At 37.3% G+C, this 24,519-nt stretch overlaps 3 protein-coding genes across 3 annotated transcripts in view; 1 reads left to right on the top strand and 2 right to left on the bottom strand.

Annotated features, from left to right (window-relative positions):
• Window positions 1-838: 838 nt before the first annotated feature.
• LOC140236095 (small ribosomal subunit protein uS12m-like) lies at window positions 839-7,624 on the bottom strand. The gene is made up of 3 exons (XM_072316069.1): window positions 7,549-7,624; window positions 1,888-2,010; window positions 839-1,264 (listed from the first exon to the last, which is right to left on the bottom strand). The coding sequence occupies exons 2-3, from the start codon at window positions 1,964-1,966 to the stop codon at window positions 849-851; spliced, it is 495 nt and encodes a 164-aa protein (XP_072172170.1). The 5' UTR covers window positions 1,967-2,010; window positions 7,549-7,624; the 3' UTR covers window positions 839-848.
• A 184-nt stretch (window positions 7,625-7,808) lies between these two features.
• LOC140230462 (sperm-associated microtubule inner protein 10-like) lies at window positions 7,809-11,589 on the top strand. Its single transcript, XM_072310619.1, has 3 exons — window positions 7,809-8,156; window positions 8,877-8,970; window positions 9,972-11,589. The coding sequence occupies exons 1-3, from the start codon at window positions 8,110-8,112 to the stop codon at window positions 10,197-10,199; spliced, it is 369 nt and encodes a 122-aa protein (XP_072166720.1). The 5' UTR covers window positions 7,809-8,109; the 3' UTR covers window positions 10,200-11,589.
• A 10,795-nt stretch (window positions 11,590-22,384) lies between these two features.
• The window catches only part of LOC140236304 (uncharacterized), a 32,475-nt gene continuing 30,340 nt past the window's right edge, over window positions 22,385-24,519 (bottom strand). The window contains exon 21 of the mRNA XM_072316288.1: window positions 22,385-23,065. Within this exon, the coding sequence (XP_072172389.1) occupies window positions 22,957-23,065 (109 nt within the window). The 3' untranslated portion in view covers window positions 22,385-22,956. The remainder of the gene's footprint in view (window positions 23,066-24,519) is intronic.

Below are 24,519 nucleotides of genomic sequence, written 5' to 3'. Positions count from 1 at the left end.
CATTACGAACTAAAACTATATGGCAAATTTCTCTCAATGGGTCAATTTTATATAGGAACCATATGGTTACTTGTTCACTAGCAGTGGAAAAAAAAAAATGTTTAGCGACACCGTATTACGACCGTTTGCAAATTCTTACCGAGTGTTTTGTAAATGTTCGCAACTGTAAGCAAAAATACAAATTCGCAAAGTGGCAAGAAAAACTGCTTGTGACGGTAAAAAATGTTTGCAAACTTTCTTGCAACTGTTAACAAACCTTTTGCAACCCTTTACGAACCCTGGCAAAATCCAAAATTTGCCTCGTTTGCAAACGCTTGCCGCTCAGTGAGATATCCCCATGCATTTCACTGCTCTCAGGAACTAAATGACCGAGTTGTACATACTTTGTCAACTCACCCACCCTGCACTCACTGCGAAGTCAGTAGAATTTGTACTACTGGTCCTTCCTGGTATCAAATGGTCACACCTGGGAACTGCCCATGACCTGCTACCCTTATTTCCTCAGCAAACCACTTACATGTACCACACAAACTTAGCTCTATTCTTCTGCATCCATCGACAGAGGGGCACTGAAAATTTGCTGCATATTCTATGTTTTGGGGGTTCCTTTTGCTCGTTATTGGAAGGGGGAGGAGGTAAGTGGGAAGTCAGGGCAGGAACTCTCACCTACTCGAGATTCTGACCTCGACTATTGATTCCTGCAAAGTTGGTCGTTATCAAATGATGACAACGTAGTGCAAAAACGGCCCATTTCATTGCACAGTATTGATGATGGCCACCCATTCCAGCCAGCTTGAGCCAAAGAGTTTGAATGAGAAAACAACATTGTACAAAAATATCATCCCACTTCATTTCTTCTTCACCACATGTCCACAGTCGAATTTTCCACGGATGATGGTGTGCTTCACTCCGGGCAAGTCTTGTGTCCGGCCCCCTTCCACCAGGACAATGTTATGTTCTTGCAGACTGTGTCCCTCGCCAGGAATGAAGGCTATGACTTCGCGGCCATTGCTCAGTCGGACCTTGGCGCATTTCCTGTTGGCCGAGTTGGGCTTCTTGGGCTTGCGGATGAGCGTCTTCAGCACGACCCCCTTCATCTGGGGACGCTTGTCCATGGCGAAGGTCTTATTTGGGTTCGGCTTCTTGCGCAGTGGTCCTCTCCTGTGGAGCTGGTTGATGGTGATGGACCGAGCTGACTGGTCGGTGGGCAAATATGCAAATGCTGATCTGAACAGGTTCGACATGGACCCAACCATGGATGTTCCTGAAAGTGGGAGATGAATGCAATGTACATGATATAATGTAATTGTGACCATTTATGCATGTCAACATCACACCTTCCCTCAAATTAAAATGACAAATCAAACCTGCTATAAGCTGTAGAACAAAATGAGGGTAACAATGTAAGTGTAGAAAGTCCATGGTTTTGTAAGGAGTACCATCGCACAGAGAAATGTCACTCCTGTGTGCTTACCATTTAACACAACTTTAAACTGATATGACTTTGATGTTACTCCACCATTTTCAAGCATGCAAACATACACATACATGTACAGTATATGCACAAATTTTACCCTGACATCCCATGTCATTGCTGTGATTCAAAATTACTTTCCTAGGGCAAAAAAAGTTTCATGAAGAATCTTCCATAAAGTCATACAAAGTGACTTGATTTTTGTGGTTTTTGTTGTTGCAAATGATCACATTGTGATTTAATGCCTCTGACTAACACCTCTGAGCTGCTGAATATACAGTGTAGAAACACAAACATTGAAATGAAAAGTAAAACAAAACAATTTGAAACAAACTTACTGAAACATTAATGAATATAATAAAAGGTGAGTGAATGAAAAAACAACAAAACAAAATATTACTATGCTGACTAACCTCTGGCTGAAAGATGCAGCTGACATGTTCGACATGTTAAAGACAGAAGTGGCCTCACTCTCGATAGAAGTTCCAACATGATGATAATATTACAAAATCTTCTCACAGTCCAGGAGAACTCATCTGTAGACAGGAAGAAAAAGCAAACTGTATTCACTGTCAGCCTATGAATGGAATACCAAATTTAAGAATTTCCACTTTACCTTTGACCTCTGACCCCATGACCCAAAACTTTCCCTCAAGAATCTTTATTGGTATAACCTGTATAACCTATGTTTAAAGAAGATACCTTCAGGCATTGCATAGATATGGGGGAATTGAATAAATTTTCAAGACAAAAAAAAAATCAAAAAAAAAAATCATGGGCATACATAACGAGCTGGATTCAAACCTATAACCTCCTAATCACCAGACAGCTGTCTTATCCACCAAACCACTGAGCTACTGCCCAACAGCCAGTGCTGGTTTTAATCCTTGTATCATGCAGCAGGTACTGCGTTACGTATTCAAATTGAATAAAATTCTTCCACCAAGTTGTTTTTACTGCAAGTGAATTATTTTTCTTGTCCTTTGAAAAGGTGAGAAATGAATGTGGATGGTAATACGGCATACTGAGTTCTAATTCTTATTTTTGTAGAGTGTACTACAGGAACATGGATATTAGCAACTTCCAGTTACTACTAGCAGTACCACTATTACATAAACTGAAAGAAATTCTTGTTGCAATGGAGTAGAAATTCATGTACCAAAATTATCATCAATAATAATCTTTACATATTTGACTGTTTGGCTACAACAAAATTTCAATATAACAAAAGCAAACTGCCAGTCCTGGAGACTTCATTATAACAGGAGTTGCCTGTATTTGTAAAATGATTAGTGTTAATCTACACTTTATTGTATTTGCAAACAAAACCTGATTTTCTCGATGAAGTCATACACTATGTACCTGACTATAATATAGGGGTATGGGTACTGTATTTGAAAGAAAATTGCAGATGCTCATGTCACAGCATACAACTGTAAATAAAAGGGGGTAAAAGCTGTATTTTTGGCCGAGGTGGGATTTTGGCTGCCTCGGCAAACTCCGAATCCTCTCTATGCTTTTTAATGGACAATCTGAATAGGAATCACTCACATCACATTCATGGCTACAGGCATCAGAGACCTAGCTGCAGAGATTTGGTGTTGAGATGTTTTCCATTTCTTATTTTCATTTTAAAAACTGAGAATTTTGGAGGTCAAGTCCAATTATGTGTTTCATTATGCATACAAATAAGAAGACATGGGCCCATCTAGACTGTCCTTAAATTTTTGTATTCCTTTATAGGATTAGAGGAAAAATTTCTTGTAAAGTCAAGCTCTACGATACACATATTCACTTCCTCAAAAGTATTGTGCAAATGACTGTCTGCTAGCTTCACAGCAGAGATTTGAAATTCAACCCTCGTGGGTTAAGTTTTTGGCCACTACATCAGCAGTAACTTTCATATACGATAATGATGATAATAAAACTCAAATAAACCTATAGACCTGTCTAAGAAAACAAACAAAAGGGGATTATGGTCTAAAGGAATACATTGAGAATAGTTAAATGACTTTAAGACAAGCCAGATGAAAAAAAAAAAATAAAATCCCACCACTGTAAATAACACTTATCAAAAATGTTAGAAAGAAAGTGACTGTATGTAGACATACAATGTACATGTAAATGTGACCCGCTACAACAAAATGATCCTAAAGTGGCTGACGGCTGAGCTGAGAAAATCGAGTTTGAAGTCACATCATCAAATTTGGTCAAAACAATCAGATTCCTGTTTTTGACATAATTTTGCAGTTTAATGTTTTGTCTATCATCTGCCGAAATTTCGAAACTAAATGATCAAAGGAAAGGCAAGAAATCATAATTTTTCTTTGCCATGATTTTCCGACTTTCATCGTAACAGAAATGTGTCTGAAGATTTGGATTTAGCGCCGCTGGCAGCTAGACTCGCCCCTAGCAACGAAGGAGTGATCTTATTGGTCAGTGCGTGGCATCCCGATTACTGATTGGTCGTGCGTAGACCGCTGGCGCTATGCTTGAATGAACATCGCGGAGGTCACTAGGACCATGCCTTCTATTTTCAAGCGGTGAAAACTGTCTCACCTGCCCTTGATCACTATAGCGTCAGAAGGAAAACTTTGAAGGCGTTTTTCTCGAAACTCTGATTTCCTCAACCACTTGACATGCGCTAATCAAATCATCAATATCCCCGCAACCGAGTACTTTTATGAGTTATGCTATATATGAAATTAAAGTAGAAGAGTGAGGGAATAATGTCATGCCATTTTCAGAAAATTGTACTCCCTCGACTTTCTGATCCTTTTGTTGTAGCGGGTCACAAATGTGTCATTGTATTAGAATATATCAGAAAGAAAGAAGGGAAGCTCAAAAAAAAAAAAAGCATTTAAGAGAAGATTTCGGCAAAAAAAAAAAAAAAAAAAAAATAGTTCTTGGATGAATTCTTGGATGAATGAAAAAGAGAGGAATATTGACTATCAATATCAAAACCTTTGTTGGTATATGATGACATAAATGGTATCCCGGGGTACCAAATAAAAATCAGCCATTTTGTTGAATTATTTATTTTTTTAAAAAGGTTGTACCCTGGGTGCCAAAAAGAGGAAATTATTTTGGTGCTGGAGCTAGCGCGCGCTAGCCACTGCACTGCACTACACTAAAGCACACGCTAGTGGTATCGCAGCTTTCATGCACGCATAGTATAACATGCAGTGGCAGGGAAGGACTATGTACACGCACACAGTGCATGCATTTTTCTCTGACTGTTCTCGAATGGACATGAGGTGGCGCTACACAACGCGGTAATCCGGGGTACTACGGTACCCCAGGGTAACGCGTGGTGCATCATATTACTAGAGAGAATTATGGCCATATTACGGTTGCAATGTGAGTCAATCTATCGTACACTACATAAAACCACCGAAAACCAACATATCTGAAAACTCCCTCCAGGGAAGCTTGAACATTGCAATATTTCCTGTAGTCAGGGCAACATTAAAAACTTCCTCCCTTACTATCTCTCTCTCTCTCTCTATATATATATATATATAGAACCTATACCAGGGTGCTACATGTACAGTACATAACTCTATTTTACCACTTGCCAGGTCAGGCAAGCAGATTTTCAAATTTGCTGCAAAACACTCGCCCAAACATTAATTTTACTTGCCCAAAAAGAAAGTCCAAAATATAAGGAAATAATATAGAACATCACGTGTTAGTCAAACACAATCATTAGAATAGACAGCACACACTGATTTCCACGCCCTAAACACACTGGAGTAACAAACTTGGTCCGACCAAGTGTTGCCGTTGTATTGCATTGGGGCTTCTTGACCCAAGTGCAAGTGTTGGAAGGTTGCTGAAATGAAATATAGAGTGTGTTACTTCACAAAACAGCCATTATATCTTCAGGCTTCTGTGCAGTTGACTGTGAGGATTTGTTGAGGGAATAAGAGAGAGAGAGAAATAAGAAGATGGCTTCAAATCTTTTGCTCGCCCAATTAGGGAAAACATTTGTTCTCATTTTTCAAAAACACTTTCCAAATTTGGGAGTCAACACTGGGAGTCAAACTCCTCACAGTCAAAGCTACAGTTCTCAATAAGTTTTCAATGTTTGGCTTGGGTTACATAGTGCACATGTGTAACACACAAGAAGCACAAACAGGAAGTGGACTGGTCATATGACAAACTTTGTGAAGTTTCAGCTGCATGTGTGTTCAGACTGCACAAACCATGGGAAGATTTGTGAGGATTTGGGAAATTTCCCTACATAAATTTAATAGTAGGGCCTCATAGTAATAGGGTGGCACATCCAATTACCAGACGCTTTCTTTCGTGGCTGTGAATTCCATACTCAGAGGATGAAATTTGGGCTAAAAATAACATCACTTATTCACAGACTCCTGGAAATTACGAATTCAGGCAACTGATGTCAATTGTTCACTCCAGTTTTTAGAAAATATGCTTCAAACATAACCCTCTACAAAAGTTGTCTTTTTGCGCGGTGCAAAATCGCATTGTATTACCGGACACAATTTTCGCAATGAAATAATCAACATCTTTCGCACCTAATCCTTGCACAAGAATCACAATTTATCCCACAAATCATCGTACACATTATCACTGAGCAGATGACAAAGAAAAAATTGGCAAATGAGGCTAAAATTTTGTATTTTACTGTAAAATGTCTGTCTTGAACATTTCGAACAGTTAACAGAATAAAACCTTGTGAAAAAATCGTCAACTGGTTAGACTCTACTTCTAGTTTACATGCTTTGTCTATGGGAGCTGCACGCGCGGGTGATGAGTTGCGGGCCCCTTAGCGCACAACTATTCCGCATCGTTCGCGTTTGAGGACGATAGCTACAAATTTCCGATATCGATCAGTGAACTTTTGGTTCTATTGGAATCTTCAGCATTTTTCCTGTATGCGAGTGGGATTTCATAGAATTTCAGTCGCGAAATGTGATTCAAACATGCATAAATATTAGCTATCTTGAGGTGCGGGTCACTCAACTATAAATTTGAGGTAAACTGTGAATTTTTTCGTGTTTTTACATTTTTATGTGGCGTTTTTTGCGATTTCGGTCCACACAAAGTTCTGTGAGGCTAATCTACGAAGTCTCGCGCGTACAGAATGTCATTAGTATGCAAAAATGTGCGTGTCCGGTAATACTATGCGTCCGGTAATACCATGCTTGCCCCTACATTGTAGTACCACCTTGGCTAGAATCTATTTTCATAAACATCAGATCCAGTTTTTTTAATCATTGTGAACATACAGAAGTGAAGGGGGAGGAAAGTTTTGCAAGAACGGAAGAAGTTTCACAAGATGTTTTCATTCAGGAAGATTGCAGTCGCACTGGAAAAACTTCGAGGTTCGAGAACATAGGCCTACAGCAGAAGTTTTGTGACTGCAGGTTTATCGTTAGTGTACAGTCTAACGTTTACCGGCTATCCTGGGTTTTAGGGGTCTAAATTATTTTGGGCTGCTAACTTCAGCACAGGCATAGATACGGAATATGGAAAGCCAAAATGGTTCACCATAACCCTAACCCTAACCTAAACCCTAACCCTAACCCTAAACCCTAACCCTAACCCCAACCTTAAAACCCTAACCCTATAGGCCTAACCCTAACCCTAACCCTAAATAACCCTAACCCTAATCCTATTTGGCTTTCCATAGTCCGTATCTATGCCTGTGCTGAAGTTAGAAACCCAAAATAATTTAGACCCCTAAAACCCAGGATAGCCCGTTTACCTCTGCTCTGGCCTCTACACATAGGCTCTAACGGTGTTACCTCTAAACCACTGTCAGTGACACGAACCAGGGACCATGACCACATTCAAGGGTAGTCGTAGTCGTGTCGTCAATTCCCGAGCTTCGACAAGTTCGCTCCTTCATAGCCAAACGTGTTACTTCTGCTGCACTTTCATGTGTACACTCAATACACACACATATATCTACAGGCCAGCAGGTGCTCAGACTCAGTCATCACTTTACTTTAATACGCCACTACCGCCATGCCGCCATATACCATGATTTTTTTTTCACAATATTGCATAGGCAAAATCACCCGAAATCTGATCATACTCACATATTCAAATCCAACTTGTTTCTACAATCTGCCAGCCAGAAAATAGCGTAATTCTTGTTCATTCACCTCCCACACATTTACATCAAGCCACCAGCACTTCACCTCGTCGAACCGAGAGGATCGACACGGGGGGCTGGGGTTGCCTATGCTCAACCCGGAACCGGAAACTACACTGCAGTGAATAACTTCTGACCTCACCATGACAACGACACACCACAATAGCCCAGCTGTGAGTGCAATAACGCGGTGCACTACTGTGAGCTGATAAGAAAAAGCATGTGCGGGGAGTTACTGTAAGTTCCTTCAGGTTCTCTTGCTATTTCCTTGATCAAGAAGAGGCCAATCGGAAAGGGATCTAATCTCGACAACGCGTGGATCTACTAGTACTAGGGCCTACGCATTATCAGAACACAACTTCAGATTCAAAAACCACCTGGTAAAATTTTTCTGGGCCTAATCTTGTGCCTGTGTGAGTTTACCGACTAACTTACTAACGTTAGTTAGACGGCAGTGTTTTAGACTTTATTTTCTGATTGTGGATTGTGGATTGTTCCGATCATCATGGCTGATAAAGTGGCGACGAAAGACAAGGGTACAAGCTACCAGAGGTAAGTGACAGATTTTATTATCATCAAACGATTGGTCTTTGATAAATTAAGTTAAACTTGGAAGTTTAAAGAAAAGATATTTTTAATAATAATACTAGGCCTATTATAGGGCCAACTAGCAAAATCTGAAAATTCGTAGAACTGTAGTCTAACACTTTCTACTGCAACCGACCAATTTCTGCACAATCAATCATAACTCCAGCGTCTGTGACACATCTAAGTGTACTTTAGTAGGTGTAAACTTGTGAAGAGTTGCCATCTTCTTCTTTTCCTCCCTCCGTTTATGTCGGAGATTGATGAGCGTGGGTCGCAGATAGGCCCCTACTGTAGAACCAAAAGTTGTTCAGTCAGACTTTATCGCATGGCTTGGATCTAATATTCTAAGTCTAGATATCTATACTTTTTTTCTGTGTCCAAGAAACTGGCAAAATTATCCATTAAGAGTTGATGCGTTTGTGATGTATTGTATTGACCTCATTGAGGACAAGTCCCAAGTAGGACTACAAATACTCGGGCAAGTGTCTAGAATGGGAAATAGATGTATTCTATGTGTTGTAGCAAAATCAGCCTGTCCTCAACAGGTTAACGTTTATTTGTGTATTATAGATGAGTCTACAATGTATACCAATATTTATATCTTCTAAATAGTTCAATTTCTCTCCAGATTATGCAGAAGAAAACTTTCTAATCTATGTAAACTCTTCTTCCATTTTGTCACAGCATTCCAAGGTTTTCCAAATTGCACCCTGTGATTCCAAGGCGATACGTACCGGAGTGGAAGAATGACATGAAGAATCGAGAGCTGCTTGTCATGGTGAGTCACCACATCACAAAAATCTGAATTTCTGGCACACAGTTGTGTATCTTATTTCATGAAGCAAAATTTGACTGGATCTTGAGTTTGATGTGTTTTGATTCATTTGAGACTGACTTAATTGTACAATGAGACCGACTTTACTGTAAATGTACTCATTTGAGACTGACTTAGATGTACAATGTAGATTAGGTTGAGAGTACTTTCTTGCAATCAATAGCAAATACATGTAGGCCTTCATATTCCAATTGGTCCTGAGACATTTCTAGGACTGGCAGTAAAATTATGATTCCTCTTTGTGACCAGAGAGTCTGATTGGCATGTTTTTGTTGTAACTTTACAAGACTTTCAGTACATACATATTTTATTTATTCATCATTGGGTGATTGATCTCCATTTTTTTTTCCTTTTCTTTTGTTCTGTTTGTTGTTTACTGCTAAAATGTCAAAATCACAACTTTGAGATACCTGAAAACTTTACAGAGGACTGATGAAAGATGTTCCTGTGCATCTTGAACCATAGTGGCATACATGTACTTCATTACTTTGGTGACCATGTGAACTTCACAAAATGATGAAAGATTTCACCATCAAACAAAAAAGCTTTTGAATAGCACATACAGGTAAACAGACAGAAGTGAACAACATCATACCAATAGCTTAGAATAGATGATAATGATCATGATTGTAGAAATGATAATAATGCAAATAAGTGATAATGGTGACAAGATAATGTTGCATACCATAATAATCATAGCAATCATAATGATGATCAGATGAAAAGATAATGGCAAGAATATATCCCACAAAAAAAAAGGGGTTACCAGATTAACATGGTAACTGTCAAATGAAAGTAAGAGATTAAAATCAGAGGGGTGAAGAAATTGAAAACTTTGGAAAAAACTCATACCCCACAAATAGACATACATTGTACATGTACTTCCTAACATTCTGTTTCTCTCTCCTCCTCCTCCCCCCCCCCCCCCCCTGAAACCACCAAAGAACTGTGAGATGAGTGGCATCATCCCCAAGGGCCCACACGATGAAAGCCTCTTCCTCGACAAGCGGGAGCGCATGAACGAAGTGGAGCCACGGCAGCGAGTGGAGGCCAAGCACCCGGTGTTAGAGAGATACGACGCCCTCCGCCCCGAGTTCCACACCGCCCAGTCCAAGTACCAGAGCAGCCTGATGTTCCGCAGAGACAATATCCAATCTGGGGAATACCAGTAGCATACTTCTTACTACGAAGAGAAGGAAGGAAACCAAATTTTCTCTGGTACCGGTATTCATGAACAGGACTATAATGGAGTGGACTATACAGAGAGAGAGAAAAAAAAAGAAAAGTATGATTGAAATACTGACAAATTATTAATCCTCCAGCTCCTGTGATAAGGTACATTGTACATGTACATCTGGACGTTATGGTCTTAGAACAATCTTGCATTTTTTTTTTTTTTTTTTTTTTTAAGATACACATATTCAAGTACCATAATTCCTCCATAATTTCAGTCTTTGGTGAGCTTGTTTTCTTTTTGCTCAAATCCGTACAAATGGAAAAATTTGTGAATATGCTGGTGATGGCAGATGTTGAAAGTACACATATCATGTACATATAAACGTACACTTGGATTACACACAAATTGAATGAAGTCTAATGTACATGAATTGACCATAAAAGAAGCGTGAAGTTGATGCACAATCAAACCATTTTTTTTCTCAGTTTGAAACAATGGCTTTCAAATCATGACTTTAAATTTTGTCTTTTTGAAGATTTTTTCGTATCAGCACCCTACATCTTACAATATTTGTGTGTGTGTGAATACCAAAAAAGCTCTTTTTGCTCCCCTTTTGTGCCTCCTTAATCACTTGTAAATTGGCAACTCGAACATGATACACCACATTGTGAGGCTACATTTTGTGTCATGTACATGACATGTATCATCAAAAGATTTAACATTTGACATATGAAGTTTCTACACTTGTACTTTTATACTAAATGCCTATGCGAGGCACTTCGGTTTTACTTGGTGGTAAATCAAATTCATTCAGCTCCACAAGTCAAATAATCAGCTATCAAGTAGAACCTCCACAATGTTGTCACTGTACAGTGAATCACTGTGCAACTTTGCCAAATTTGCAGGGTGCAAAGCCTTTACTGTGGTCTCAACAAAACTTTCTACAACAAGAGATTAATTTGGGAGGTCTTTATGTTGTTGGAGAATAGAATGTATGAAAGGAAAGAGCTGCTTCTGGCTGCAATTGCAGGATTTTGATTTTTATGAAGAAGGTACAATGTACTAGCACTTGTTTCTGTCTGATTGTTCATGCTTTCCTGTGATTTGTGTGAACACATTTTGTCTCACATCTCTGTTTTTCGTTAAATTGCTTACAGCACAATGGAAAACAGAATTACTTTGTCGCATAATCAATATTAGATTCATATCTCTGTGCAGTATGGGGATGGAGAATTCTTGATTAATTGTGCCTTTATGATTACAAAATGTACATGTATGTGTAGTGGCAATGTACATAGCTGTATGTACAATAATGCTCTTTTATTTGTACAGTATCAGCTCATTCTCTCTTGTTTATATTTATTAAAGTTTGTAATGTAATGAAACAAGTACACATTATTTTTCTTGTTTGTCCTTCTTTTTGTATTTGCAATGTTTTGAAATTTGTTCCAAATCAAGTGTAGGAACCAATGAAATTTTGAAGTACATTGTACAACGTACAGGCACAATGTATATAAAAAGAATTATTTTGAGCAGTTCTTGGCAGGACCATGATGGAAAATGAAAATCAGTGACACACTGCCTGAAGTGCTGTAATCTGAAAGTTGGTCACAGACTTCCACTTTCTGGATCTAAAACTGAGCAAAGTTACAGAAATGTTGCATGAAAACCCTGTACAATGAAAACTAACATTTCATGTGGGACACATTCAGAGATTTAAACTTTTCTCTATGTGTAAGTTGTATACCCCATGTATAAATACTTAAATGTACAGAACACACAGGGACATATCCGGGGATCATAAATTCTTAATGTATTCGCCATATACCCGGTATTTCACAGTAGTAGTATTTTCATGAATTTCATGAGTTGACCTGATATTCAGAAAAATAACGCAGCAAAAGATTCTACATTATCTCCTACACGTAAGTTTCCCAGTCTCAATTACAAATTAAATCTCCTGCACTCACACAATTAGTACATACATAATATATGCTCGCAAAATATTGATGGCACTAATAAAGGGGAATGAAATCCCAATAAAATATGGATTGAACGAATGCAGCAGCAATGAGAACGCATCAGTTAAAGTTTGAGGAATATCTGACATATCTGTTAAAAAGTTAGGAATTTGTTAAGTTTTGGTGCTCCCATCACTGGGGCCTGTTTCATAAAACTTGTCATCAGTGACAACTACCACTCTATGACAAATTTGCTCTCATCAGTGACAACTACCACTCTATGACAAATTGGCTCTCAGCCAATCAGCTGCAAGGATTTCAGTAGCTTGTCACATCTATGACAACTTGTCACTGATGACAGGTTTTATGAAACGGGTCCCAGGTCGTGATGTCACATATGGAAAACCATGTGAAGAAAATATAAAGGAAATTCAACATACATTGTATTTTCAATTTTCTAGAAAAAGCAGGGAGGAAAAGCATTACCCTTAACATACAGTATAACCGGGGGGCCAAAACCTTAAAACAGAGGTCGAGTTGCACTCTCTCTACAAACTAAGTAGACCATGCTTATTTTCAAGATTTTATTGTAACAAACAACATTCCACTGGTCTACCTCAAAAAATTTGTTGCGAAAGCCTCCAAATCCAAGATGGCGTCCAAAATGGCCGCCATATTTACTGAATTTGTTATTTGAATGATAGAATTCGACAGAAACATCAGATTTCAACAAATGTGATGTCATATGAAAGAGAATAAAATTTTCTACAAGTTGATACCATTTTTGTGGGTTATTGTGCTAACTGGATTGAGATTTTAAGGAAAAGACACTAATTTTTTGATATTTTCCTGAAAAAAGGAAAATCTTGAAAATGCTTGATTCGGCATAAATCAGAGAATGACTGAAGGATTGTCTTGAAACGTTTCAGGAATTTTGTTTGACATATAATTAATATTTGGAGAAAATTAGGGGTCAGTACCGCTTTTTGTTCAGGAGTAATAATGTCTCAAACTTGAAAACTCACTTTGTAAAAATGGGCACTTTAGTTGTGACAAGACCTTGTTGGTCATAAAACAAGTCTGCGCGTGTCAAGACTACTACACGCACCACTAGCACTGGTGCGTGTAGCAGTGTCAGTGGTGCGTGTAGTAGTCTTGGTAAACGCAGACTCTTGCTTTGACAAACAAGGGTTTGTGCCTGCAAACTAACTTTTCGTACCAAGTGGTAGCTCAGGTGACGCTGGTCGCTATTATTTCAAAGTAGATTGTTCTGAAGCAAATGAGATAAAGCATTTTTTTTTTTTCAAATAGAGGTAGTAGCTTGAGACTTGGCACCAACCTTGTTATAGATAGTTTAAAGGACAAGTTTTCCCTCATAGACATGGGGGTTGAGTGAATGCAGCAATATCAGTAGAACACATCAGTGAGAGTTTGAGCAAAATCAAACAATCTGTTAAAAAATTTATGAATTTTTGAAGTTTCTACTTAGTCATGGCTGGATGGAAAGACTACTATAGCTTGTAATGTCACATGAGTACAACGATATAAAGAAAGAATAAAGAAAATTCAACATATTTGCATTTTTCTCGCATAACAAAAGAACACATGACTTCTCTCTTTCAGAAGGCAGGGGGAATAATATTACCATTAACATACGTCAGTCGCAAGTCGAAGAAATGTGCACTTTATTTAAAAAGTAAAGTCAAACTTTCACTGATGTGTTCTACTAATATTGCTGCATTCTCTCAATCCTTATGTATATGAAGGTGGACTTGTCCTTTAAGGCAGAATTCAGATCAACCACAAAAAAAAAAAAAAAAAAATCAAGATGACAGCCATCAAAGTTGACATAGTTTATTGCGCCAAATTAAATGTATTATCATGATTTTCAAAAAAAAATTTGTCTGTTGTACTATCTATTTATATGTTTTTACATATTTCAAACATTGTAATGCTATTTCAAACCATCTTAGATTTTTATGGAGACATTTTTAAGACCAGTGATATTCTACTCTCCAAAAAAGAGAAAAAATCGAGTGGAAGTATTCACTTTTGAAGGAGTGAATAACAGAAAACAGTGAATTTAGAGTGAAATTGGAGTGAATTTTGAATGAAAATGCTCATTTTCACTCATTTCAGAGTGACCTCAGGGAACGCTCGTCATTCTTCGAGTGACCCCTGAGGTCACTCTAAAATGAATGAAAATGAACATTTTCACTCTAAAGTGATTCTGATATCTACTATGGGAAAGCATGAAATGGCCTAAGTTCAGATCAATAATTGTGACACTATAACCAACATGAAATCAGCCTAAAAACAATGTAGGAAAAATCTTATAACAGTAAATACAGTTTCAGCATGCTTATTTGTAAATGTGAATATACAGCACGAAAAATACATTTGGACAGTTTTATTCGAAAAATATACTGAAAAATGATTTCGCACAAGATATTTAAAGGCAAATTTGAGAAATTGCCGCCATGTCGGATTTTCCGGGGGGGGGGGGATCAGAAGGGCTTTCAAGGACAAGGATCTACGGACATTATTACACATAGTACCATCATTATTCACGTTTCTGCAACAGCAGAGTAGCATACAAGTAAAAAAAAAAAAGCATATCTTTGATACAGAAGCATTTCCTTTTCATCAAAGATTGGGCCTTATGTGACCCAAAATGAGTTCCACTGGAATGAGTTCCACCCCCCCCCCCCCCCCCCCGCAAAAAAAGACCCTCAATATGGTTTACACTATACAATATCGTTCGGATGTATAGAAACATATAATAGACAGCAATATAAGATGATTAAAAGAATATATTAAATCATAAGTTGAGATTTAACTTTGACGCAACACACATAATGTATTGTTTACCATTGGGATATCACATTCGATTTATATGTGCAGGTTGGTTGTATCACAAAACATTCTACCATGTATAGAAATTAAAATAAAGACTAAATCATACGAAGATATCACCATTTCTTTACAAGAAACCATTAACCATGATAACTGTTGACAGCTAAGTATAAAAAAACCCCGTTCTTATCAGATCTATTTAGTACATCTAATAATATTTGCAATGATTATACTGATTTAAGTTTGTACATTAGTTGTTCTATCCCTAACTCACAGTTTAGAACTAGTTTGAGGAATTAACTAAAGGTAGGTTTTGGTTTTACGTGCACTTATGGTAAATAATGCCTTGAACGACAACCTCAATCAATTACTGCCATCTTGAATTTTGTGCTGATACTATTTTTGTCGCTAAATATGACACATTGGCAAAATTTGTGCCAAATTCCAAGCTCCTATCTCTTTTTGGAATATACTTTTTGTTCAATGTTCAATCTAATCTGCCTCAGAACAATATACCATGAAATGCTACAGTAATAGCGACCAGTGTCACCTACCTGTCCACTTGGCATGAAAAGATAGTTTGCAGGCACTTATAAGTCAATAGACCATTACAGTATTACATGTGACCATGTATACATGTGACCATGTAAACACATTGTATGCAAAATTTATAATGCATTGATATATCTTTTTAGTTTTAGATATTAACGTGTCAACAGTGTATGATATTGCTTGTAATTCCATAAATATGAATTATGTCTCCTCTCAGTAGATCTCAATCACAATCGCAGGTTTCAAAATAATTATTCGGTTCTTCTTTGATAAATACGTAAATCATGCATTTTTACATTTCATTCTTTCTTCAAAACAATATAAAAATATGAATTTCCTCCCCCTCCCCCCATTTATCACAATACACAGCTAAAGTGGTATCAACTTTTAGGAAGCTTTTATACTCTCCTTCACATGACATCAAAGTTTCTGCAATCCGATGTCTCTATCAATAGAAATGTTAAATCAATAAAATGGCGACCCTATTGGACCGTATCTGTACTTTGGAGGTTTTTGTAACAAATCTACTGAGGTGTAATTACGACACATTGCTTAGTACGCTTAGTAACTTTATGTATGGTCTTATTCATAGAGAGAGTGGAACTCGAAAAGTAAGCACAAACTTGGATTTGACCCTCTGTGACATCTTTGGAAACAGATGCGTGTAAAAACATGATATTATGTAAAATGAGGTTTCAAGTTTGAGACATTACAACTCCTGAACCAAATACAATACTGACCTCTAATTTTCTCAAAATATTGATTATATGGGAAAGATGTTAATTTCTACATGGTTTTCGTAAACATTTTTAATTTATTTTATTTTTTTTACTTTTTAGAGAAATATTTACGGTGCATTCTGAACAATGTCTCCATAAAAACCTAAGATGGTTTGAAATAGCATTACAATTTTCAAATTTATATAAAAACCATATAAACAAACCATATAAGCAAAACAGACAAAATTATATCAAAATGGAAATGATACATTACTCTGGCGAAACACACTATGTCAGCTTTCATGGCCTGCAATCTTGATTTTTTTTTTTTGAGTGATTGATCCAAATTTTGTTAGAAACTTTCTAAAGCCAGGTTGTTTCAAGCTTCTACCTCTATTTGAAAGAAATTTTTGCTTCATCTCATCTGCTTCAGAACAATCCACTTTGAAATAATAGCGATCAGCGTCACCTAAGCTACCATTTGGTATGAAAAGTTAGTTTGCAGGCACAAACTCTTGTTTGTCAATGCAAGAGTCTGCGTTTGCCAAGACTACTACACGAACCACTGGCACTTCTACACGCGCCAGTGCCAGTGGTGCGTGTAGTAGTCTTAACGCGCGCAGACTTTTTTTATGACCAGCAATGTCTTGTCACAACTAAAGTGCCCATTTTTACAAAGTGAGTTTTCAAGTTTGAGACATTATTACTCCTGAACAAAAAGCGGTACTGACCCCTAATTTTCTCCAAATATTAATTATATGTCAAACAAAATTCCTGAAACGTTTCAAGATAATCCTTCAGTCATTCTCTGGTTTATGCCGAATCAAGCATTTTCATGATTTTCCTTTTTTCAGAAAAATATCAAAAAATTAGTGTTTTTTCCTTAAAATCTCAATCCAGTTAGCACAATAACCCACAAAAATGGTATCAACTTGTAGAAAATTTTATTCTCTTTCATATGACATCACATTTGTTGAAATCTGATGTTTCTGTCGAATTCTATCATTCAAATAACAAATTCAGTAAATATGGCGGCCATTTTGGACGCCATCTTGGATTTGGAGGCTTTCGCAACAAATTTTTTGAGGTAGACCAGTGGAATGTTGTTTGTTACAATAAAATCTTGAAAATAAGCATGGTCTACTTAGTTTGTAGAGAGAGTGCAACTCACTCGTTAAATAAGCGAGTTTTTTGGGTTTGGCCCTCCGGTTAGTACATGTATGTCAGTAACAAGTCGAGAGAATGTGTACTTTTCATTAAAAAAATGAAATTTTGTGGTACATACATGTATTTGTATTTCATTTCTATATTTTAAATCCTTTTCCATAACTATGTGACATCATGAACTGTAGCAATCTTCTCATCCAGCAAAGGCAGCACAAAACTTAAAAAATTCATAATTTGAGAACAAAATGTCTTTCCAATACAATGAACTCCTTTCAAGACAAACGCTATTGTCTCAGTTATAATGAAATTCTCATTACAACAAAGAAAGATTCAGGTCCCAGAATTATCACCCCCATATCTTTATGTACTACACTGTACTATGTATACTCCATGTATTTGGCTATAACAAAATTTTGATGTAACACAAGAAAACTGCTGGTCCCAAGGACTTTGTTTCAATGGGAGTCGCCTGTATTGCTGCATTCACTCAATCCCTGTGTGCATTTGGGTTTCATTCCCCTTTAGAGGATCCCCACATTAGAAAGTTAAAGGTAGGGGATACCTTTTACAGACCTCCCAAAATGCGGCAAAACATTATAATGAACCTCAGGGGACTTGTTTAGGCCACTGCTGAGAAATTTGGAAGTCAACAGTTATCTACAATTTGAATAATGCACAAAACTCAACTGCTCAGTAGTTCTGTGTGTCAGCCACACTTAAGCCCTTTTGTTGCAGTCTTCTGTTTTGTTTTGTTTTATCTATAAACACAAATCTAAAAGTATAAGAGCTGATGTAATAACATATAGAGTGTGTGGCAAGAATGTATATAGAAATGTTTGTAAGTTTTGATGAACTTTCTTCACAAAATATACATGATGGACACACATGCAGTGCATGGGTCTGCAAAGGTAGCCTAGTAATGTACTGGAATTTACGGTGAGCCCCGAAAAAAATTCAATTCAAAATCTAACGGTCAATAAAAATGTATTAAATGTTACCTTCCACTTTCAATACTTTATGGGAGTTTCTAAAATGATACTCTCTTCAACATACCACTGTATTTATACAACTCTTCATTTAAGGCATGCAAATGGATTCCCTACCTTTAAAGGGGATGGCTAGTAACCGATCAGTGGGAATCAGTGGGAATGCTGAGGGATGATTGTTCCAATCCTTGTGGGATTCATTTAAGAGTACATTATATATCTGCTGTTGTGTGAAAATTATTTGCTTCAGAACGGTCTCATATTCAAGTAATGTGCAGATTAATGCCCCGTCACTGACCAGGCACGCTAACCTGGAAACATTAAACTGCATATTACTTGAATATGAGACCATTCTGAAGCAAATTATTTTCACACAATAGATATACATGTATGTACTCTTAAATGAATCCCACAAGGATTGGAACAATCATCCTCCAGCATTCCCACTGATTCTCACTGATCAGTTACTAGCCATCCCCTTTACAGGGCTTTTTAAAGCTTAAATCTGCACTCTGCTCTGAGAAGTAATGCATGCTCTCACATGTATCTTGTCTGATTCTACTGAATATGGCCCTGTTGGTAGTTTTCCTCTGCCCGTATCCCCTTCCCCACCCCTCGCTCCACATGGACTACACAGGAGAATACTTGAAACAGCTTTGGACACAACTTTATTGAGGTCTGTACAAACGTATCTTGATTTTATTTACAATTCATCTTTAATCAAAGTGCCAATGCCATTCCGATGGAGTGAGTGTTGAGAATCTTTATACAGTGCCATGTCCCTGGATAATATCACAGAGGACCCTCATCATAATGAGCTGTGTGGGACTACCGATTTCTTTTTTGTCATACATTGCCAATGACAAAGAATTCAGTAGTTCCAAACAGCTTGGGTATCTCATTTTATAGCTTTAACAGTGAAAAAAACCTGCAAAATTACCTTATTATTTACACACGTGTATCAGGTATACAGTACACGTGTATGTATCTCTCTATATCTGACCCCGTTATGATGAGGTTACACTGTACAACTTCAGTATTATTTACAGAATACATTCTTGTTTTTTACATTATAAGTGCAAAGAAAAAAAAATGGTAAACAAAGGTGAAACAGATATTTGAACACCACATTAAAGGACAAGTTCACCTTCATATTGTACAAGTAGATTTAGAGACTGCAGCAATATTTGTAGAACACATCAGTAAAGTTTGAGGAAAATTGCCCCCCAAAAAATTAAAAGTTAATATGAATTTTTAAAGTTTCTTCACAGTCACTGCTAGATGAGAAGACTACTACTGTGTATGATGTCACATGCGTAGAACGATATGTAAGGAAAATATAAAGAGAATTCCACAATTTTTTTTTTTACACCAGTGCATATTCCCTCGACTTGCTATTGACGTACGTTAGTAAAGGGATATTCCCTCTGCCTTCTGAAAGAGGCAAGTACATTGTAAAGTGTTCTTTTAATACGACAGAAAAATGAAAATAATTTGTTGTTATTGTTTTGGGGTTTTGGGTTTTTTGTTGTTTTTTTTACATTTTCCTCATATCGTTCTATGCATGTGACATCAAAAGCTGCAGTAGTCTTCTCATCCAGCAATGGCGGCATGGAAACTTCAAAAATTCATAACTCTTGAATGGATTGTCCAATTTTCTTCAAACTTTAACTGATGTATTCTACTATTCATACTGTATTGCTGCATTCTCTCAGTCCATATGTATTTGAAGGTGGACTTCTCCTTTTACTGTGGCAGGCACATCCACATCACTCTATATGATCCCTACAGAGACAAATATTGGCTTACTCCCACTGCAAGCCTAAATCTTAGATTTAATATTTCCTTTTCAGTATAGGATAAACACAGCCTGGTATGTGCAGTGTTGGTAATCGGAGCATTGAGCATTCAAACATTAAAAAGTGAGGTGAACTTCATGCATCAGTAGGTCAGGGTAGGGCAGTAGAATCTTTGTTTGAATGGTCTTATACTTCAGTATGTTGTATTAGTGGGCTGGGCTTATTTAATTTTGCAAATTTCGCGAGAGCCAAGATTTACAAAATTAAAATGCAGGTGAAAGTTCTTGTCTACTCTATATTATGCATTGAATGTCAGTGGCATAATTTGCAACAACAACAAAAAAAAAAAACTTTCATGCTGCGAAAAGGCCATCGGCTCAAATTTGCAAATATTTCTGGTTTTAGGCAAATGTGACCATGGGGACCATCATTTATATTCTGTCTAAACCTGTTCACATATACATATACTGTAAAACAAAGAATGTTCGCGTTCATTTTAATTTCGCGAATTTTGCGTGCGCCAAGATTCGTGAAATTTCTTGTCTTCACCAGTGGCAATGAACGCCAGTGGCAATTCGCGAAAATTTCATGCCATGAAAAAGGCTGTCAGCTCCAATTCACGAAAATGTCATGCCGCAAATATATCATGTTTTACAGTACCACGACAGCAATAGTTACAATGTGAAGTGCAACAATTTGTTATTACTTATTACTCTTTTCTTCTTCTTTTTTGAGGGAGGTGGATTAACTTTGCATGAAAACCCTTCCGAAGGTTATACTTACAATAATTTCTGTCAGGATTTGAGGCAAACTCAGGTTACACACACTCTATATGTACGGACTTGTATAAGAATTGTCGATTTCTCTAAAAATAACTTTGCTTAAAAACACATATGAACATAAATATATATAAGAAATTTACAAAACAGGGCAACAAAGTCCACAAATGTACCAGGTATGCACTGAACTAAAGCTCAAAACACAAAGTAGAAATTCAACCAGGATACATTTCCTACATAATTTATCCAGGTTTTAAAGATTTCTGCAGTGAGAAATTGCTGAAGAAAATAACATAAATTTATCACATCTCTCCTGTGTTGATAAAGTTGATCTGCAACATTAAAATCAGTCTACGCACACACACACACACACACACATATTTTGTACATATTCATACCACAAGTCATACACACGTATCTTAATAATGCCTTTCTCGCTGCTTAATGAGAAAGGTGTAGCATCGTCAGTTTCAATGGCATTTTAACCAACGAGAGGAATATGGGGGGGGGGGGGTTAGGGTAAGGGTTAGGGTTAGGGGGGTCTAGATAAGCCCCCTCTTGAAATTATTGAGAATTTTAAAAGTGAAATTTCATTACTTTTTTCTTTCCCACGTTGTACACATTTTGAGACCATGTTTGCAAAAATCGGGGGTAAACTTGCCAAGTTATAAAACACATTTTCCTGATCAATGTCACTGAAAATGGCCTAGATAAGTTCCCTCTTGAAATTTTTTGTGATGATTTTAGAACTGAAATTTCATGACATTTTTCTTTTCCACGTTGTACACATTTTGAGACCCTATTGCAAAATCGGGTGTAAACTTGCCAGGATATAGCACATTTTCCTGACCAATGTCACTGAAAATGGCAATTTCTAAAGACTTTTGTGGGGCCAAAGAAGGCCCCCACCCCCGCTATTCAAATTCAAAATAGCCCCAGCTATATAGGGTTAAACAGTTTTTATGTTGCTGAAATATATTTCCATTTCCATGAAATCACACCATCCTTAAATTGTATACACCAAACTGTCACTGAGTGAAAGAAACTGAGAGTATGAGGGGCAGAGACAGAAAGACAGACAAACGGACAGACAATGGCTGTTCTTGCAAGTAGTATGCATCAGAGAGTATTAGTAAACATAGGTATTTGTGAAATTCTACATAACTTGTCTCTAAAAAAAAAAAATGTCTGGAATTAAGCACGAGATATACATACACTGAATTCAAACACACATAATCATTTATGCACGAGGGCAGAGCTCTCGTTGCAATGACCCAACCTTTCTACCTCAAATGATTCTTCCCAAGTCTTTTATGTTTTGAGTTTGCTTGGTGAAATTGGATTCATAATTACACCTTCTATATAATCATCTTTTTACCGGAGGGTAATATATTTGAAACTTGAAACAGTGGCTTGACACAATAGTATTGGCAAAGTGGAAATAATGCATGGACATTGCTGTATCAATACTTTAGGAGCTAGAACTACACATAAAAATGATCAGCTTGTTTTGATATATTTCACCCACACTGTTATTTGCTTAAAGTGTCATAATGGAAGCAGAGTCAGCATTTTTCTTCCCCAAAATGCAACTGCCTACCACAAATATCCTAAAATGAAAGTCATATGGTACAAAACAAGACCAACTTTCATGCTGTCAATATAGAATGTTAAATGTAAATACTATCAAAGTAGAAGTGCCTTTTCTAACCAAATTACTCAACCAGATAGAATGCTGAATCATTTGAGGATTTGGTATCAAGTCAACGTTTCAAACAGACATTCCTCTGTGTCAGTCTCTGCTCTCTGTATAACCTTCAGTGTATGAAGTTTCCTTTGCAAAACATCGTTCTGAACACTTTTGAGGAGAAACCCGATATTGTAGAGATGTCAAGTCCTTTCTAGTACATTAAACACGTGTCCGCGATCAGGATCAAACACTGTGGTGATTCCGTACGAGATCTTTGATGGTGCTGACGAGTCTGGTCACATATCTCCAGCCTGGGGTGACACTGTTCATGACCTCACAGATGGATTCCTCCCTGGATTTGGATCGGTAGAGTAAGCAATGAAAACTTGATGACTACAAGGTCAGTTTCTGGGTCATCACTTTCTTTATCATGAGGTAAGCTTCCCCCAACACCCTCCCCCCCCCCCCCAATAGAGAATAAATATCCCAGTCTAATATCCCATTCCTCTCGCAATTCTTCAAGAGACTTCAGTTCCGCAAAACTAGATTCTTTTGCCTGTCAAGAAAGAACATACAGGTTAGTAATCTGGCTGTGCGAAAGAAAACAAGCAGTACTTTTCCCCTTTCCATGGTCAACTGCGAGTGCTATCGAACAGTGCAAAATACAGATTAAACATGAGATATGAATTGAGCGTCCGCTGATGGGTTCGCAAACTCTTGTTACACACTACAAGGGCACCCAAATGGGTTCATCGAAAGTCAAAATCTAGTGAGCTCAGCCTTGATTGCTATGCTGCTGTCCAATGAAAAAAGGAAGCAACTCTGTGGAATGAGTTTCTGAGTTAAAGAATTAAAATGTGACTGTTTTATGAGGAAATCTGTAGAGCTGCTCCCTTTTGATATGTCTATATTTCAGAAATTAGGGGTCATGTGACCTCAGTTTTTTCACCATCATGTAGAGCATACAAAATTACTCTAAATCAGGACCCCCCCCCCCAAAAAAAAAAAAAAAAAAAAAAGATTTGATAAAATTCAGAGTTGCTTTCTTTTGTCACAGGAAGGCAGTACATACATCTTCATACGAGTTGTATACAACTGTAGCAGAACAAGAATACTACTACATTGGAAAATGTAAATTAGACAAAAATACACAGCTTTTATACAGAAAAAGAAGAGAATACCAGATATTGAAAGAAGAAACTCTAATCTTCCAATCAAAGTCATTTTGCTGGTGAGTATATCACACAAAGTCACTTTGCTGGTAAGTAAGTATATCACAAACATGAATTTAGACTATGAATGCTGAAACTCTCATAGACATTTTGGGAACCTGGTATACCAGGTTCCGTATACCAGTATGAGGTGATGCCACAGGAACCTAGTACAAGAGGTTTCCCGTATGGAATGGATTAAAGGGGTGTATCAACGTCACCACCATTCTATTTTGAACAAAGGGGACAGAAGATTCAATCATAATAGATTATTCTGTATTCTTTTGAGGTCCTCACACATTAAACAAGTGAGTGCAATTACAAATGAGTCATTTACCACAAGGCTAGTAGCTCTCACATGCATGCCAAGCTGAAGCATCTGGATATGCCTTCTTTTTTTTTCTTTTTTTTTTGAAAGAAAATCATAAGCACAAGATTTGATGAGGAAGAATTTTCACATGGAAAGAGATCCTTCTGTGCACTCTATAAAGAAAATTGGAAACTGATGGGACATTTTATCACTGCCAAAGCATAATAGTAGACAAATGTAATTCCATCTCTGACTACTGCCATTCATGCATGTTACGTGTGATTC

Source organism: Diadema setosum, chromosome 1 (genome assembly GCF_964275005.1).
Source record: "Diadema setosum chromosome 1, eeDiaSeto1, whole genome shotgun sequence".
Classification (NCBI taxonomy): domain Eukaryota; kingdom Metazoa; phylum Echinodermata; class Echinoidea; order Diadematoida; family Diadematidae; genus Diadema; species Diadema setosum.
Note: the sequence above shows the minus strand (reverse complement) of the source record. Positions and strands in the feature narration are given on the sequence as shown.

Excerpts from the sequence above, each read along its gene's own strand:
- LOC140230462 (XM_072310619.1), top strand. The coding sequence starts at position 8,110 with ATGGCTGATAAAGTGGCGACGAAAGACAAGGGTACAAGCTACCAGAG. Across the intron at positions 8,157-8,876 it reads AAGGGTACAAGCTACCAGAG|CATTCCAAGGTTTTCCAAAT; the intron begins GTAAGTGACAGA and ends ATTTTGTCACAG. Across the intron at positions 8,971-9,971 it reads ATCGAGAGCTGCTTGTCATG|AACTGTGAGATGAGTGGCAT; the intron begins GTGAGTCACCAC and ends AAACCACCAAAG.
- LOC140236095 (XM_072316069.1), bottom strand. The coding sequence starts at position 1,966 with ATGTTGGAACTTCTATCGAGAGTGAGGCCACTTCTGTCTTTAACATGT. Across the intron at positions 1,265-1,887 it reads GCTGCATCTTTCAGCCAGAG|GAACATCCATGGTTGGGTCC; the intron begins GTTAGTCAGCAT and ends TCCCACTTTCAG.